General features: G+C 36.6%; 1 protein-coding gene across 1 annotated transcript in view; it reads right to left on the bottom strand.

The window, feature by feature from the left end:
• Nucleotides 1-17,904, bottom strand: part of RpLP0 (ribosomal protein LP0) — a 56,395-nt gene that overhangs the window by 14,064 nt on the left and 24,427 nt on the right. The window contains exons 5-6 of the mRNA XM_081769449.1: nt 16,822-17,007; nt 9,091-9,249 (exon numbers count right to left, since the gene is read on the bottom strand). Of these exons, the coding sequence (XP_081625575.1) occupies nt 9,091-9,249; nt 16,822-17,007 (345 nt within the window). The remainder of the gene's footprint in view (nt 1-9,090; nt 9,250-16,821; nt 17,008-17,904) is intronic.

Below are 17,904 nucleotides of genomic sequence, written 5' to 3'. Positions count from 1 at the left end.
CGTAAAGAAATACAAAATCATAATTTCAACCATTTTGGTACATTTTTCATAATTTGAAGCGCGAACAGCCGGTTTCTTTCCTTACGTTTTGAACTTGGGATTTATATTCTTCTTGTCACTTATCGTGAAAGTCATATAATAACATGGGTCACAAAGCTAGAATATCTTATGCGACAGAGGTAATGACAATTTTTGTCATTTCATCTCTCAAGATCTGTTAAATTTGACATTTATTGAATGATATCGGTTTTAAAATACGAATAAATTTTTCGCAATAAGGTGCGTATAGTGGTCGTAAGAAATGGCAAAAGCTACCACTGACCTTTATAGTTTGACTCATGCTTTTTCGATCATGGTATTCCTCTTAAATTTTGCAAAGGACAGTATCATTTTAATTATCTTAACCTAATTTCCTAAAGCATCTCATTCGTACGCTAAAAGAAAGATTTCTATTTTTTATGTATAAGAATTCAGGGGATGCAAATTTATTCAAAATTCCTTTACAATTAAAGCCGCCTAAACAGATATTCCTTCGAGATTTCTGTATTTTGAAACCAATTCACGATTTCAGTTCTTTGTATTTACTTGTTTCCATGTTTATTTATATCAATACTGTATGATCAGTTCCCAGAATTATTTTAGTTCCCCGGTAAATCCATTTATAACAAGCTCCAAATACTGCTACAATTTTAATGTGGTTTCAGGAGAATCTGCATATCTCATCCTTTTGTTACTCTCTATATATTCATCTACTACGTAAACAAACATCAGTGAAAGAAAGAGGCTGAGAGCTAACATGTGCTCCGTGAGGAACGTTGTCATACCTTGCACTGATATATCTAGAGAGTCTAGTGTTGCCATGAGACGAAACGAGACAAGACGAGACTTCTGGCTGTGTCGTCTCGTCTAGAAAAGATGTGTCCGTCTCGTCTCGTATCGAATGGTTCTGTCTCGTCTCGTGGCAACACCAGAAAGGCTGAGGCCCACAAAAGAACTGTTAAACCAAGTGGTTAAAATTATAGCTTTTAACCTAGTTTGGTTAACAGAGCACAACACAAAACACGACTGCAATCCTCCAGCAACGACTGCTTAGTTTCGACTGAACCCGTAATTACTTCGATAGGAACATTTGTCAATACCGTCAGTACAGACGAAAGGCAAGATTTCCCCATTTATTCTGATATCCTTTTTTCAGAACCCCTGGCGCCACTTCAACAAATAAGGAGGCCTATGTAACTTTCCCATTTAAAAAATGGTTTATCTTCAAATAACAGCATAAAAGGATAAAAAAGATAAATTTTATTGTCAAATCAGAATCTTTTTCGAAACTCAGTGTCGAGAAAGGCTGACACGTTTCTGTCTTGGTTCGGAACGAGAAAGACCATGAAACAATAGTTAGTTACTGATAACATTGCCACTTCTACGCATACTTGTACTTCTATTAAAGGATTTTTATACGTAGATATCTCCCCCAGCCCCCGGAATAAAATCTTCTGAAACACTGATCTCAATGAACGCTTTACATTGTATTTGAATCTGGAGCACTATCACAAAATAATTAAACTTGAATCTATTGAAAAATGGAAGTGAAAGCTGTTTGTAAGAATCATTTTTAAAAAGTGCTTTAGGTATTCCCTGTTCTTTGTAGGGTTTGAAACGTTGAATCATTTGGATCATTTGAAATAATAAAAGATGGTATACATTTCGAAGGCAAATAATTTATTCCGAGTTAATAAATTTTTAAGCAAATTCAGAAACTGTGTTTGTATTTTTCGAGACACGAGACAAGACGTTTTACGAAACGTTTCGTATTGTATCGTGTCTCGCTTCAAAGAGTCCTGTCTCGTCTCGTTGCAACACTAAGAGAGTCTTACGCATTCTCTTTCCAAGAAAATGAGCTAGAAACTTGAAAAGCACATTCAGTCAATTGTTATCATAGAATATACTATGGGCATAGCCGCTGATGTGTAGAAGGTGACACAGGCGGAATTTGTTTTTGGCGAGTTGGAGCCGTTGGGCTGTATTATTTGGATTGGAAACATTGGTTCAAAAATATTTTACATTCAGCATACATACATATACACATATCATACGCACACACACACACATACGTACATGTGTGTTACATATACTTTAATTAATGTGTGGATCTAAGGACAAGGTCCGGTTCCCCCACCCAAAAACCGCCTCTGGGAGGTGGATTGGAAGCGCACCCCTGAAACATAGAATTATGCTAATCGTAATCTTCTGAGATAGACTACCCCTCGAGGAATAAGTAAATAAATAAAAATAGTTTATTAATGTTTATCTTCCGTATACGATTAATTGAAAAATTTTAGTGTCTCAACAATGAGAGCCATATACAGGTGATCCGGCGTTCCTGGCGGAACTTCCCTAGTTGCGGACAAAATTTCATACTATAAACTCTTTTCGGCTCTCTCCCTCACGGTAGTTTTTTTTTTTTTTTAATCTATTATCTACTCCCTTGGAGTAAATGTTGCTCTGTATTTTCACGGGCTTGCAACCGTCAGAATAAATATCTTGGCTGCCTTCCCAGCTACCCAATCAGCATGCAATAGATACATGCAATAACAATCAAATCCCACACAAACTACTCTACCCATCAAATATTTTAACATGGAAAGTTCTTTTACGCAACGTATTTCGTTTGTTTAAAATGGAATAGACCTAAATACATTTTTTTTTTTAAAGTTCTTCTGGAGATTCGATAGCGAGACCGCTCACATCAAAAAATGAGAGAATTAGTGCTCTGACAATCTGGTAGAAATACAACATGCCATATATACATTACTGTGATTACATTGCTATTTATTCAATGATTATTTTGCTTAGAGTTTTCTTACTCTCCAGGGTACTCTTCAAGGATATACAATTACTCTTTACTTATGTCGCGAAAAAATATTCAGCTTGCAAATTTATTTCGAGAACTTCTCATTCCCTAATACATGTTTATACTCTCAATTTGTGCGTACAACCGACAGAATCTCAACAGAGTTCAAATGTGAGGTGTCTGCTGTGAAACAAAGGTCAGTTATATGGGAGGGGAATTTAGAGTGCAGCTCTAGGAACGCTGTGGGCTTTTAGAGTGTAATTCTAGGAACGCTGTAGGGGGCCATCCCGCTCCACCTGAGACGAAAAAAAAAAAAAAGAACGAAAAGAAATCTGGCGGCACACAACTAATTCACACTGGTTACAAAGCAGGCACAACAAAGTTCTGAATGAAATATGTTTATTTTTTTTGCACTATTCCATTTTCCGAACAATAACATTTACCGATGACTTGTTAGCCCCTCCACCACAGCCACCATGAAAACAAATTCAATCGGAATTTGGCCAGCTCGTTTGATCACGAATAATTATCGTTTGATCCCAAGCATAATGACGTATTACACACAATTTGGCTAGGGCTTGTTAGCCCTTGATAATCGGCATGTACCATTCCATAGACATTTCAATCGTAAATAGGTAAGCAAAGTTTCGTTAGTTTCTGGTAGAAAGTATGACAGATAAAGTTGATTGTTTATTTAACAATGGTGGCCTCTAACAATGAAACTAACAACAACAACTGAAATCGACAAGTACCATTTCATAGATAACTCAGTGGTAATCCGATGGGTGTGCCAAGTTTGGTCAGTTTCTGGTACAAAATATAGCAAAGTTGATTCTTTGTTTAACGATGGTGGCCTTCAACAATGAAACTAACAACAATATGTGGAATCAACACGTACTATTTCCTAGATATTTCAATCTTAAATGGGTGTGCAAAGTTTGGTTAGTTTGTGGTAGAAAGTATGTAAGATAAAGTTGATTGTTTATTTAAGAAAGAAAAAATCCAATGATTGTTTATTTAACAATGGTGATCTTCAACAATGAAACAAAAACAATATGTGAAATCGACACATACCATTCCATAGATATTTCAATCTTAAATGGGTATGCAAAGTTTGGCCAGTTTCTGCTAAAAAGTATGGCTGATAAAGATGATTGTTTATTTAATAATGGTTTCCTCTAACAAGAAAACTAACAACAATATGTGAAATCGACACGTACCATTCCATAGACATCTTAATCGCAAATGAGTGTGCCAAGTTTGGTTAGTTTGTGGTAGAAAGTATGGCAGGTAAAGTTGTTTGTTTATTTAACAATTTAGAAATCCATCGATTGTGTATTTAACAATGGTGGTCTTCAGCAACAAAACTAACAACAATACATGAAATCGACACATAGCATTCCCTAGATATTTAAAACTTAAATTAGTGTGCAAAATTTCGTCAGTTTCTGGTAGAACGTATGACAAAGTGAATTGTTTATTTAACAATGGTAGCCTATAACAATGAAACTAACAACAATTTGTGAAATCGGCAGGCACCATTCCCTAGATATCTCAGTTGTAATCCGATGGGTATGCCAAGTTTGGTCAGTTGGTGGTAGAAAGTGTGGCAGATAAAGTTGATTGTATATTTAACAATGGTGGCCTTCAACAATGAAACTAACAACACTATGTGGAATCCACACGTACCATTCCCTAGATATCTCAATCTTAAATGGGTGTGCAAAGTTTCTTCACTTTCTGGTAGAAAGTACGGCAGATAAAGTTGATTGTTTACTTGACAACGGTGGCCTCTAACAATGAAACTAACAACAATGTGTGAAATCGGCACGAACCATTCCATTGATATCTCAATCGTAAATGAGTGTGCCAAGTTTGGTTAGTTTGTGGCAGAAAATATGACAGATAAAGTTGACTATATTTAATAATGGAGAAATCCAACGATTGTGTATTTAACAATGGTGGTCTTCAACAATGAAACTAACAACAATATGTGGAATCCACACGTACCATTGCCTAGATATTTCAATCTTAAATGGGTGTGCCAAGTTTGGCCAGTTTGTGGTAGAAAGTATGGCAGATAAAGTTGATTGTTCATTTAACAATGGTGGCCTCTAACAATGAAAGTAACAACAATAAGTGAAATCAACACGCACCATTCCATAGATATCTCAATCGTAAATGAGTGTGCCAAGTTTGGTTAGTTTGTGGTAGAAAATATTACAGATAAAGTTGACTGTATATTTAGTAATGGAGAAATCCAACCATTGTTTATATAACAATGGTGGCCTTCAATAATGAAACTAACAACAATATGTGAAATCGACACATAGCATTCCCTAGATATTTCAACTTTAAATGGGTGTGCAAAGTTTGGTCAGTTTGTGGTAGAACGTATGGCCGTTAAAGTTGATTGTTTATTTAACAATGGTGGCCTCTAACAATGAAACTATCAGCAATATGTGAAATCGACCCATATCGTTCCATAGATATCTTAATCTTAAATGAGTCTGCAAATTTTGTTTAGGTTGTTGTAGAAAGTGTGGCAGAAAAACTTGATTGTTTCTTTAACAATGGTGGCCTTCAACAATGAAACTAACAACAATATGTAAAATCGACACATACCATTCCCTAGATATTTCAATCTTATATGGGTGTGCAAAGTTTGGTCAGTTTCTGTTAAAAAGTGTGGCACATAAAGTTGATTTTTTATTTAACAATGGTGGTCTCTAACAATGAAACTAATAAAAATAAGTGAAATCGACACGTATTGTTTCATAGATATCTCAATGGTAAATGACGGCGCCAAATTTGATTAGTTTTTGGTAGAAAGAGTGTAAGATAAAGTTGATTGTTTATTTAACAATTTAGAAATCCAAAGATTGTTTATTTAACAATGGTGGCCTTCAACAATGAAAGAACAACAATATGTGAAATCGACACATACCATTCCATAGATATCTCAATCGTTCATAAGTGTGAAAAGTTTGCTTAGTTTGTGGTAGAAATTATGACAGTTAAAGTTAATCGTTTATTTAACAATAGAGAAATCCAACGAATGTTTATTTAACAATGGTGATCTTCAACAATGAAACTAACAACAATATGAGAAAACGACACATATCTTTCCCTAGATATTTTAATCTTAAATGTGTGTTCAAGGTTTGGCCAGTTTCTGGTAGGAAGTATGGCAGATAAAGTTGATTGTTCATTTAACAATGGTGGCCTCTAACAATGAAAGTAACAACAATAGGTGAAATCGACACGTACCACTCTATTGATATCTCAATCGTAAATGAGTGTGCCAAGCTTGGTTAGTTTGTGATAGAAAGTATGGCAGATAAAGTTGATTGTTTATCTAACAATGGAGAAATCCAACGATTGTTTATTTAACAATGGCGGCCTCGAACAATAAAACTAACAACAATATGTGAAATCGACTGGTACCATTCAGTAGATATCTCAGTTGTAATCCGATGGGTATGCCAAGTTTGGTCAGTTTGTGGTAGAAAGTGTGGCAGATAAAGTTGATTGTTTCTTTAACAATGGTGGCCTCTAACAATGAAACTAACAACAATATGTGGAATCCACACGTACCATTCCCTAGATATTTCAATCTTAAATGGGTGTGCAAAGTTTGGTCAGTTTCTGGTAGAAAGTACGGCAGATAAAGTTGATTGTTTACTTAACAATGGTGGCCTCTAACAATGAAACTAATAACAATATCTGAAATCGACACGTACCATTCCCTAGATTTTGTAACGTCCATTAACCAGATTATATCCGTTTTTGCTTAATTTTTGAACTGTTTATTTTATATTTGATTGTTTTAATTTTATTAGTTGTATATGTTAACATTGGTGACGGTGGCGCCATCTATCGTTTTAGACACAAACTGTTTGGACGTTCTGAATAACCTTAAGAGTATATAGTATTCCTCGAGGGTGTCCGGTGTTTCCACTTGCAAAAGTTGGCAACCCTAGTTGTGTTGATTGCACATCTGGCTCATATAACAGAAAGGGATGAGTCCGTTAGGCTATGTAATCCGTGTCGTGGGCCATCCAAACAAAGGGCAGTGTACTGAAAATGACTTGTTTAAACTGAGATCGGAAAGTATCGTTATGAGTTCAAGGGAACTTCTTTAGTGTCTGCAATTATAAAGAAATACGTAACTGAGTCCGGTATTTACGAGAGAAATATAGTGTAAGCTATGAAAAAAAATCTGTTGTTTTGCTTAAGTCCTTTATTGTTAAATCTGTTCTATTGAATATTGTTTTATATTTTATTGTGCCATATTCAATTGTTTCTTTCTTACGTACATGTCTTGCTTTAATACATATAATTGTCGTGTTTTGAGCATAGGTGGATTTAGGGTTTGTCTGCTGTGGGGGCGGACCTTCCGGAGGTCTGGAATAATTCTCAATCGAATGGGGGGTCCGTGAGTTCTTCCGCAGGAAATTGTTTTAAAAACTCTGCTTTCAATGCTTTCATATATAATTCTTTATAACACAACATAAGGGAATATTTTTTATTCTTCTTAGAAAGTTCGGGGCGAGCCAAAATCTATCCATGCACCCCCCCCCAACTACGGAGAAACTCTTTCATGGTTTTGAGTCATTATGTAAATAGAAATGAAATCTTTTAGGCAACATACCCTCATTGTATTTCAACATTTAGACAGACGGTATGTCGAGTCAAAATAGTAATAAAACATACCACCTCTGCTTTATTTCCACTTCGAACACTGGTATAAATTACAAAAAACTAGACACTGAAATGTCACACCAACTGCTCAATGATGCCAGTTGAAAGACAATCTCAGGAGCGAATTTGGTGCGAATTAGGTCCAATTTTCATGCATGTGATAGAAGTATGCTTTTGCTTGCGATTTGGTAGCGTCTACAGCCGACCATTTGACATTTTATAGAACAAAATTTTACCAGTCTCGACCTATATTTGTAGATAAAAAATTCGTGACCTAAAAGCTAAATTTCGTGACTTTCTTGACTTTCATGACCGATAGACACCCTTACGGTGAACATTGCATGTCCCTTGCAAGGGTCAAGGAGTGGCACAAGCGTTTCAGGGAAGGACGGGTGCCGCTAGCCGATGATATCGTCCAGCTGATTGATGCACTCGTTACCCAGGACCGCACAGTTTCAGTGAAGCCGTAGCCGCCGAGGTCAACTTGAGCGTCGTAAGTGTGCCCCCACAGTCTTCAACCACAACAAAGTATGTTGATTGGCCCACTGTCCTGATCATCTGCAGCGCTATGCCACGGAAGAGAATGAGTTTCTGGCGCGAGTGGTGGCTGGAGATGAGTCTTGGTGTCATCACTTCGAACCAGGAAGAAAGAAAGAAAAAAAAAAAAATTACGGCCATCCACAGAGGTGCAGGAAAGGTTATGCTGATGTTGTTCTTTGACCAAGACGACCCCTTTCTGATAGACTTCATCCAGCACGGGACAACAGTGAATACCCAGCATTATGCGCAAACATTGACCAACCTTCCCCAAGCGACCAAATCGAAAGACAAGGCAAGTTAACCCGTGAGGTCATTTTGCCCCATGACAATGCCCGACCGCATACGGCCAACACGGTCAGGTCAGTCGTGCAGAAATTCAAGTGGGAGGTTCTCGGTCACCTTACCTACAGCCCGGGCCTCTTTCCCTGCGACTATTTCATTTTTGGTGTCCTTAAAAAGGGTCTGAGTGGCAAACAATTCACCTCAGACGACGATGTCCAGCAGTACGTTCGGAACTGGTTTGCAACGCAGCCCAGGTAATTCTACGAGACAGCCATTCACCACCTTGTGTCACAGTGGGGCAAGTGCCTTAACAGCCAGAGCCAATACCTCTAACATACAGGTAAGAGTTTCTGTTCCTCGGCCCGGCTCGCTTATTTTTGAACGCTCCTTATGTAACACATTCCTTTGGAACCCACTGACAACAAATGATGCCTGAAGTGAGCCATGGTTCAAGTATCCATTACAATTACTGAATTTATGGTCTTATTCTTAATGTCGACATTAATTTTTGTGATTATTAGGGAGTGACACTTTCCGGCTATCCCGATTCGCAGTTCTACCTGTATCTATAGGTCTGGAGATACAATTAGCCTACGTCTAACTCGCAACGGAACTCTCTCAGATGGCAAAATGCACAGTGATGAGAGTCAATTTATTGTAGATAATTAATCATCACTCAAGAAAAATAAACAACTAAAACAACTATTACATACCTTAATGAATTCTTTGACCATTTCTGCTTGCTTAAATTCGATATCCGTTACAGCTGCAATGGCCAGTAAGTTCTTAAATCCATTTATAACACTGTGAGGTGCAGAAGCAACTGTTGGATAACCTATACTCAAACATAATGCAGCAACATTTCGGACGCCCTAGAACAAAAACAAAAATTAGTAACATGATATCCAGTAGTAAACGTTAACTAACACTAAATTTTTAATGCATGACCCAAATAATAAGCAATGTTCATGCATGGCTCCCCAAATAATCCCTCCCCAGCGACATGTAATACACAATTGTTCTTAGCCTCTTACATTGCTGAATTCCTTATCCTTTTACCCTTCATATTATTGATAATGATGGTCGTGTAATAGCATTGAAATGGCTGGACAAACACTATCTTTCCTTCAATGAAAATAAGTATTATATTTGATCTTAAGTCTTTTTCCTTCGCATCTACTCATAAAATAGTTTCGGGTTCTCAATTTTCAAAGCTCTTTTGTTCATATAAAAGTCAAAGTTGGTTTACCTGAATTGTGTGTCGTGACATTTAAAAAAATACACAAGATACATACGTATTTCAATCAGTTATTCTTTTTATAATAATGAAAGTTTGTTTATCTGAGCAGTGTATTTTGCCCATGATATTGCATGTATAATCAAGAAACTCCACAGGATAAAGAATATTAATGGCATCGTGAAAACAGCAGACTAGAAAAATAAGTTACATGTGCTAAATTTAATGACAGCACAAAAACAAATTGTCAAGAAAAAGATTCCCGTGATCGGGTCCCGGTCCAGTCATGGATTATTTCACTCTGGGTGTTATTGAATTCTTACCTACAGAGAATTCGGCGTGTAAAAATATGTTTAAATTTGTTGTTTCCTCCATTCATTATTGTAATAACTATACAACCGTTAGTGGTGTTCTGAACATTGCACACTGGAATTGTACAAGCACAGCGGGTAGGTTGTGGTACAAGCCAGGTGGTTCGGGTAAAAAAGCACCGCAGAATGAGAAAGTATGCTCGTTCTGGGAGCGGACTGCATAGCGTAGTGATTAACGCATCGGTACTGTACGCCGAAGTTCCAGGGTTCGAATACAAGTCCAGTCCACTGTTTCACTGTGTATTATTGAATTCACACTTACATAGGATTTACTGTGTAAAAATAAGTTTAAATCGGTTGTTTCCTTCTTTCCTAGCCCAGCCGTGAACACTGAAGAAAATGCGTGTAATTTAAACTATGAGTACGTGTAAGAAAGTCACAACCAACATCTTTGGAACCTTCAATAAAAACCAGTAATATCAAGAACGGGGTGTAAGAGGGAGCGGAGCTCTGCAAACGTAGAATGATGATGAACAATGTTCAGTTGGTGTAACAAAGAAATTCTTTCTCTATTAATCACTCCAATCTTAATGTAATACAAAAGAGCGAAAAAGAAGTCACCCATGAAACAAGTTCTCGCACCCCTGAAATATTCGAAAAAACTTTACTACACTGTTTTCAAGTTATTATTTCTCTCTCAACACTCTCTTCTTTAAAACTCTTCGCTAAAAACCTAATTTTAACAAGTTTGCTTTTAATATTAAGGGGATGTCTACCCACTTGCAAGTGTTTCAGGATCCCTATAAGATAACACGTAGATATTTCTATGTGAATATTTAACAAGATATTGCACTTACCGTCTCCAAATTTTCCATGATATTTTCCAACAGCAATACCTATATGTTCATGGTTTCTGTTTTTGATTTAATGCCCCAGATCAATTTAGATTAATTATAATGTATACTTCCGTTTACACTTGGCAACGTAGAGGATAGAATTTCTCCAGGAATTGAAAGCTCTCTGCTGAACCTCTAGCCCTAATAGTCTTCGCGTCACGTGGTAGTGATTTATGAGCGCTTCTGGCTAAAAACAAATGTTGTCTCTGTTTCTTCCTTTTTTTTTTTTGTCAAAAACTTGTTTTGGGCAGCTTTGTCCTAGTTTTGTCCACTGCCTCTATCGAGATAGCAGTTATACAATGGAGATCGTTTGCAGATCTCATAGCAGATAATGTAACATTCTTTGAAGAAACTCGAAGACTGACATACGAACCGCGTGACAATTTGGGTAGGGAATCTGGAGCGTTGCAATTTTGTGTTCTGAAGTCCGCCTTATCACACAAGACGAAATGACCATAAACAAGAGACTTGTGAAGGAAGAAGGAAAATGTTCTTAGTAATTGTATCCAATTGTTTCCACATTTTTCACCTTTCCTCCCGAAAGATCCCTTCGAAAAGGGAAAGAGGAGAGGGTGATTTTGTGATCCTTGAGTTTTAGAATAGTCTTGAAACGAACTGCAAAGTGCACTTACTGGAAATTCTACTGTCGTTGTGCTATAATATCTGTGTTGCAAGAAGTGTGACAAAATGAAGGAATCAAAGAGGAAAAGAATTTGGTACTCACTCCTTCCAAAAAAGAAGTCTCGCCAAGCTAATTCATATGTGTGGTCGATCTCAGAGTATGGAGTTCAGAGACTGGATAGTTAATATTTACCATTCAGGATTACCTTACAACCAATTAAATTCCATTTTCACCTAGCTTGGGCTGGGTTTGGGCAACTCCCTCTTGTGCAGTCGCCTGGACCCAGATCAGGCTCGTATTTATGGACATGCGTCTATTTCTGGATCACTTCGGAATTGATCCTTCGTTAATAACCATTCAAGTTCATTACTATATTTCCTGAATTATCCAGTAATCCTTTCTCCTCCAATCCTTTATCTTTCTTCATTCTTTTTCTTTTCTTCTCTGCCTCCCTCTGCTACTCTTCTTTCTCACTCTTCTTTTTCCTAACACTAACAAAACTGAAAAACGGTGTCGTGACGGGGAGTAGTCGCTATCAGCACGGTCAATAAGTTGTTTCGATAGTTTTTTTTTCTTCGGGAGTCCGATACGGAATGATTAACTCGAAAATGAACATATACAGAAAGAATAATAATAATAAAATTTATTCATGATTTCAATTATCAGATAGGAGAGTATTGTATTTCTTCCTTACTTCGGGCGACTCCTCCTTCCACCCACGAATAAAATTACCCGTATACATGACAATAGGAAGGTATTTCGTTGAAAAATATGCTTTTTGTAGGATCATTTTAATTTCAGGCATATAGTCATTCTACTCCTTTTCATAATGTAATTAATATAGATGTATGCACAGTATAAATGTAATGTGTTAGAGATGTAATAAACTATTTCGTTGATAATTGTTTTTGGTAGAATCATTTGAATTTCAAGCATAACGTCATACTAAGGGGTTCCATTGTCTTGTGGTTAGAACTTTTGACTCCTGTTCGCGTGATTCTAGGTTCGATTCCCTACTAGAATACTCAAATCATTGGCGTTTGCTCATCGTTGTGAGCCAAGCTGGGGAGCCACGTGATTAAAAGACGTGACAGTCTATAGAATTAATATAAATGTATACACTGTACAAGTGTTGTTTGACAGTAGTAAGGTATTTCGTTGATATGTATATACTATTTCTAGGATGTATACATTTCTTTGTATACGACTTTTATAATGTATAATGTATTCTTATAATCAAGAACGAAATTTTAAAATTATTCTTCTTATTATTATTATTAAGTATTCTGCCTTTTGGCCGGTCCTGGGACTGATGAGATTTTTTTCGTTTCTTCTTAATTTTCAGTTTGGACCTTGAAATATTTCTTCCATGTTTCTCGATTTTCAGCTTCTTCTTAATAATAATTAATTATTAATGCTTAATAATAATTAGGCATAACAATGTTAGAAAACTGAAATATTTTAACAGAGCAGTTGATTTCCACGAATGTCTAATAACAAATTTTACCACCCAAGTGAGATTTATACCACTTGACACTATGGTTCGGAACTCATGACTATCATATTTGTGTTACAAGGTTATTTTCTAAAGACAGCTGTTTATTAGTCTAAAATCTAAACTCAGCAATACAGCCCATAGGGGCCTGGACATGCCAGCTGGTAAACATTCACAACCTAGAAGATCGTGATCAGTGCAATGACATCAAACAATCCTTTCGTCTTTCTTGGCCAGAGATCGCTACCACTTTATTCGGATAGTTCTCCATTTCTTTCACGATGTTGACTCAACTTCGGAAGTTGTGAGCTTACACTGGCAATCGAATCCTATTCTACGTACAATGGAGACAATAACGAGATTCAGCTAAGGAAAAACTCCTAAATAGTCATTAGTAGGAAAAGAAGCTGAGTACTATTCAGGAATGAATTGTTGATCATCTCTTAGGGGGAGGATATTTTCGAGAAAATGTACGCATGGAAAATAATAATAATAATAATAATAATAATAATAATAATAATAATAATAATAATAATAATAATAATAATAATAATAACACAGCTACACAAAAAGAATAAAAGTTCTGTGCACCAGACCCCAGGGTATGGATTCAAAATATTTTGGTACCCAGAATCAAAATTTCGAAACCCCAGGACGATTGACCGTGATATTTTTTTAAATGGGCGATAAACATAAGCAAACGTAAAACAGCACTTACGTTCTTCGCCCATAAAACAAAGTTGACACGGTCAAATCGTCCTGGAGTTTCGAAATTTGGGTTCTGGGTACCAAAATACATCGAATTAATACCCTGGAGTCCAGTGCACAGAACTTTTATTTATTTTGTGTGGTTGTGTAATAATAATAATACTGTATAAGGAAAAGGAATGAAGACGTACTAAAGGAAGCTAATGAAGGACGACAGATCATGAAGATAATAGGAAAAAAAAAGAAACAGCATGCTTGGACATCTTATTCGGCACTCCGATTGGATCACCGTGTTGATAGGGGAAAATGCAGAAGGAAAACCAGGAAGTGGAAGATCAAGGATAGAAAAATCTATAAGTTTTACGTCCCACAGTTATGCCTGGTAGGTTAAAGGAGCTAGTGATGTTGTGAAAAGAAGGAAATGCTGGAATTCAGAAAGTGGAAGGAAACGGGAGAACCCCGAGAAACCCCCACACATGGTGTTCGTCCTCCACAAAGTTCACTTGGTGCGAGCTGAGATCGAACTAAGGACGCCATGCATTAGAGGTGAACGCTCTACCACTGACCCACCGCGGCCCGACCAGGCAGTTACGAAGAAGAGACCTTATCAAATTATAAAACAGCTCTCCCAGGGGAGAGAAAAGTTTTAAAATTTCCTTCTTGCGCATCAACCTATGATTGAAGTGAGAAAGATTATTATTATTATTATTATTATTATTATTATTATTATTATTATATCGAGAATGTACTTCTGAGTTTCCTCCTTAAAAAATACACTATTTCCAATTATGGTTATCCTACTTTTTACAAATTTGTCTTTTTTTCCCTCTGTCTTTCATTCCCATCATGCGATGGGTGGGCCATAGAAGGTGACGCCTTTTCTGTGGCCAGAGTGATCAAATTTGTCTAATTCAATATTGGTTTAAATAGTATTAGTTTTCAAGCTACATATATGAGTTCTTTGACTAACTGAATAGTGCACGCCCCTTCTGGCTCACTCGCCACTATTTAACATTAAATTTCAGATGCCTCGATATTGCATAAGTTTATTATTTCTAAAATAAACATTACGTAAAAGGTTATTCAAATTGATATCAAGTTTTTCTGACATTTGTATATTACGCATATCTTTCTTAATTTGCATTACTCACATTACCCCAGAGAACGAACAAATTTTAGAGTTCTGGTTTGAACTTCTCTTACAATAATAAGCAAATATACGAGAAACAAATTTACCATTATTGACGATGCGGAGGGGAGGAGATTTTCTGGACTAGGAAGGAATGTGTGCGGGTGCAGAGCAGAGGTCTGCACGGGCCGGAATTTTCAGCCCGGGCCCGGCCCGTGAATTTACAATGTGAGGCCCGACCCGAGTCCAAAATATGTCTTAGCATTTAGGCCCTAGCCCGGACTGAGCTCTGTGATAATCAAATGAGCCCGAAATAAGCCCGAATTGCAGAAACTTAATTATTAATGAAAAATTGTATTTTTATTTACAGCAATTCGAGGTTTGATTTTGCAGTTGCGTTTTAAAAGTCCTCCAGAAAGAACGGTGCAATTTGTATCGTTTTACACTATATTTACAAAGTTAGGCCCGAAAAAATCCGAGAAATATGGTTGTATATTTAAAAATTCACAGCCCGAACCCAGGGGCGTCATTTAGGAGGACAGGGAGAGGCATTTGCCCCCCTCCCGAGTTTGAGATTTATATAATTTTTTCAATAGCATAGTAGTAAATCAGTGAAAAACGCGAAATTTTACATATATCAAGGGGTCTTGGCCCCCCAAGCCAAATCTGAAATGACGCTACTGCCCGAACCCCTCCCGGGCCCGAAGTGATACATTCTTTGTAGGCCCGAGCACGTGCAGACCTCTAGTGCAGAGGCGTTTCAAGTGGTGGGCGACTGCCCACGGCCTTGCATCTTGAGGGACCTCGCAAAGACCAACGAGCCTAAATCGATTTAGCACTCACTTTTGTCGATGCAACAATAGAAACAAATATGAATTCGGACTTAATTACAGAAAAACAATACGCTTCAAACTAACTTTTCATCTATTCGTATATATTAGATCGATAGCATACGCGACAGGCGGCGAGTTTATTTTAAAATTGCAATAATGAATAAGTCTTTATCGTTGAGATGAATTGTTTTCGATAAATTTTATTATAATTAGCAATTTTTAAAAAAGGGGGCAGGAAGGACTCGTAAACCTTATTCGCCTTCTGTGCAGATGGTATGGTAAAAATCAATACTGGATAATGAAAGTGTAAGTGTAAAGGCTAATATGGAACAGAGAAACAAAAGAGAACTTCTTCAGAAGGGAATTGGGAGGGGAGGGGATGAGAGTACAATGCTGTGACACTTAAAATGCGTCTTGATTTGTATACTTCAACAGACTTTTCTTATTAGATTACGCAATTTCTAGTTTCTTACTCCGATTATTCAAAGTATTCAAATGTTCTCGGAGGGAGTGACCGCCCCTCTCTTTAATCCGTCCGTGGTGTCATTCAGTTTGGCTTTTCGCTACTAATTCAAAGTGCTTTCCGAAACAAGTTGTCTTCTTGTGACAGCAGGGGGTGGAAGAAACAAACAAACCGTGAAAGGAAGAAAGAAGAGGTTTTGGGCTCTTCCAGTCCAGACCATTCTAACCACTGAGAAGTGAGAATCACAACGTGATTTTTCTGGTAAGAGCGTCCTTTTAAAAGCAGCTAACAAGCAAACAGATGGTCAGCCCTCTCCCCTCTGCAGCATACTTTTTATTCTCTGTTGCCAAACTTACTGAAGAATATATTGCAATTAATCTAACGCATGTAACGTAAATTGGAGACCGTGGTTGGATTTATATGGGTCTTGTGTATTTGTATTAAAAATTTCAAGTTATTACCTGCAATACTTTGTTAGAAATTACCATATTAAATTTTACATGTTATCAAATGGAGAGTTAGAAACCTAAGCGGAGATGGTAGAAGATCCCCTTAAGTCGAAATCTACTTAACTTCGTTAGAGTAGTTTCTTAACGTTTACAACCTAAGATATTTAGTCAACATCAAGAAAGGGTTGAGACTCTAGTGTCTTGTGTTATGTGGAAAATCTGAAAGCCTCAATATAAATTATAGGAATGTTTCTGGTTTGTACTGCATTTTAATTTACATGCTCACTGAAACACAACTTACCTCCATAAATTTCACTCTTAAATCTTCTGGTTTGATATCAAGGATTCTGGGTTCAAATATGGTGCCCGAGTCGTACACCATTTCTACCAATAAACCATAAGAAAATGGAGATATGTTCAACATATTCAGTAATGTTGCTTCGGAAGCTCCGACTTTATCTCCTTCTTTCAAGATGTGAACATCATTCTGAAAATAAATAACAAATCTGAGCAAACTTCTTTTGAATAACCGCCACTGCGTTACTCTATTTTCACAACTAAAGAGACGTTAGCTAATATAGTAATCTAACATACAAATTCAAGCCTTATACAAGATTCAAAATACTAAGCACCCACTTGTCTTTTTCAAGTTCTATCCACTTCCAAGTTACATTACAACGAACACACTTGTATTTGTGTATATTAAAACTACTACAGTAAAACCTCCTCCCATAGACCCCTTGTTAAACATTTACGTGGACAACTTTATCAAAAACCTTTTTGAATATTTCAAATTCCGGAATGCAGCGTTTAGAAAGTGTTCAGATATTCTCTCTCTCTCTCTCTCATATATATATATATATATATATATATATATATACAGTGGTGGCAAAAAGTCCTGAACACACTCATTTTTTTTTTTGCCTAATTTTTGTGTTTGATTTCATTTTTCGTTATGAAATTATCGCACTATCTTAAATATTGTTATTGACTTTAATGTATTTTTTCATGCTGATTTCAAATCTACGACTAGTTTTTTAATATCTAAAATATTTTTTGTAGTAAAGCTGCCTGAACACAATAATGTGAAATATGTGCAGAATAAAACAATATAGAGTAACATAATATGAATAGAAGAATAACACGAACATTGACAAATACGGTACATTTAATACGCATTTTGAAAATTACATTGTTGTCACATGTTAGAATATCAATATTTTATGGGCCAGCCGTTTGCTTTAATTACGGCTCTACATCTTTTTGGCATGGAATGCACTAATTTCAAAAGAAGTTCTTTCGTGACAATATGGTTGAAGGAAAATATTAAAACTTCAATTAACTCACGTTTATTTAAAGGTTTTTTCTTTGAAATGTCATAACC

The sequence above is a fragment of the Thermobia domestica genome, chromosome 8, assembly GCF_964235325.1.
Source record: "Thermobia domestica chromosome 8, izTheDome1.hap1.1, whole genome shotgun sequence".
In the NCBI taxonomy this organism is placed as follows: Eukaryota; Metazoa; Arthropoda; class Insecta; order Zygentoma; family Lepismatidae; genus Thermobia; species Thermobia domestica.
This window is presented reverse-complemented; position numbering and strand designations above follow the sequence as displayed.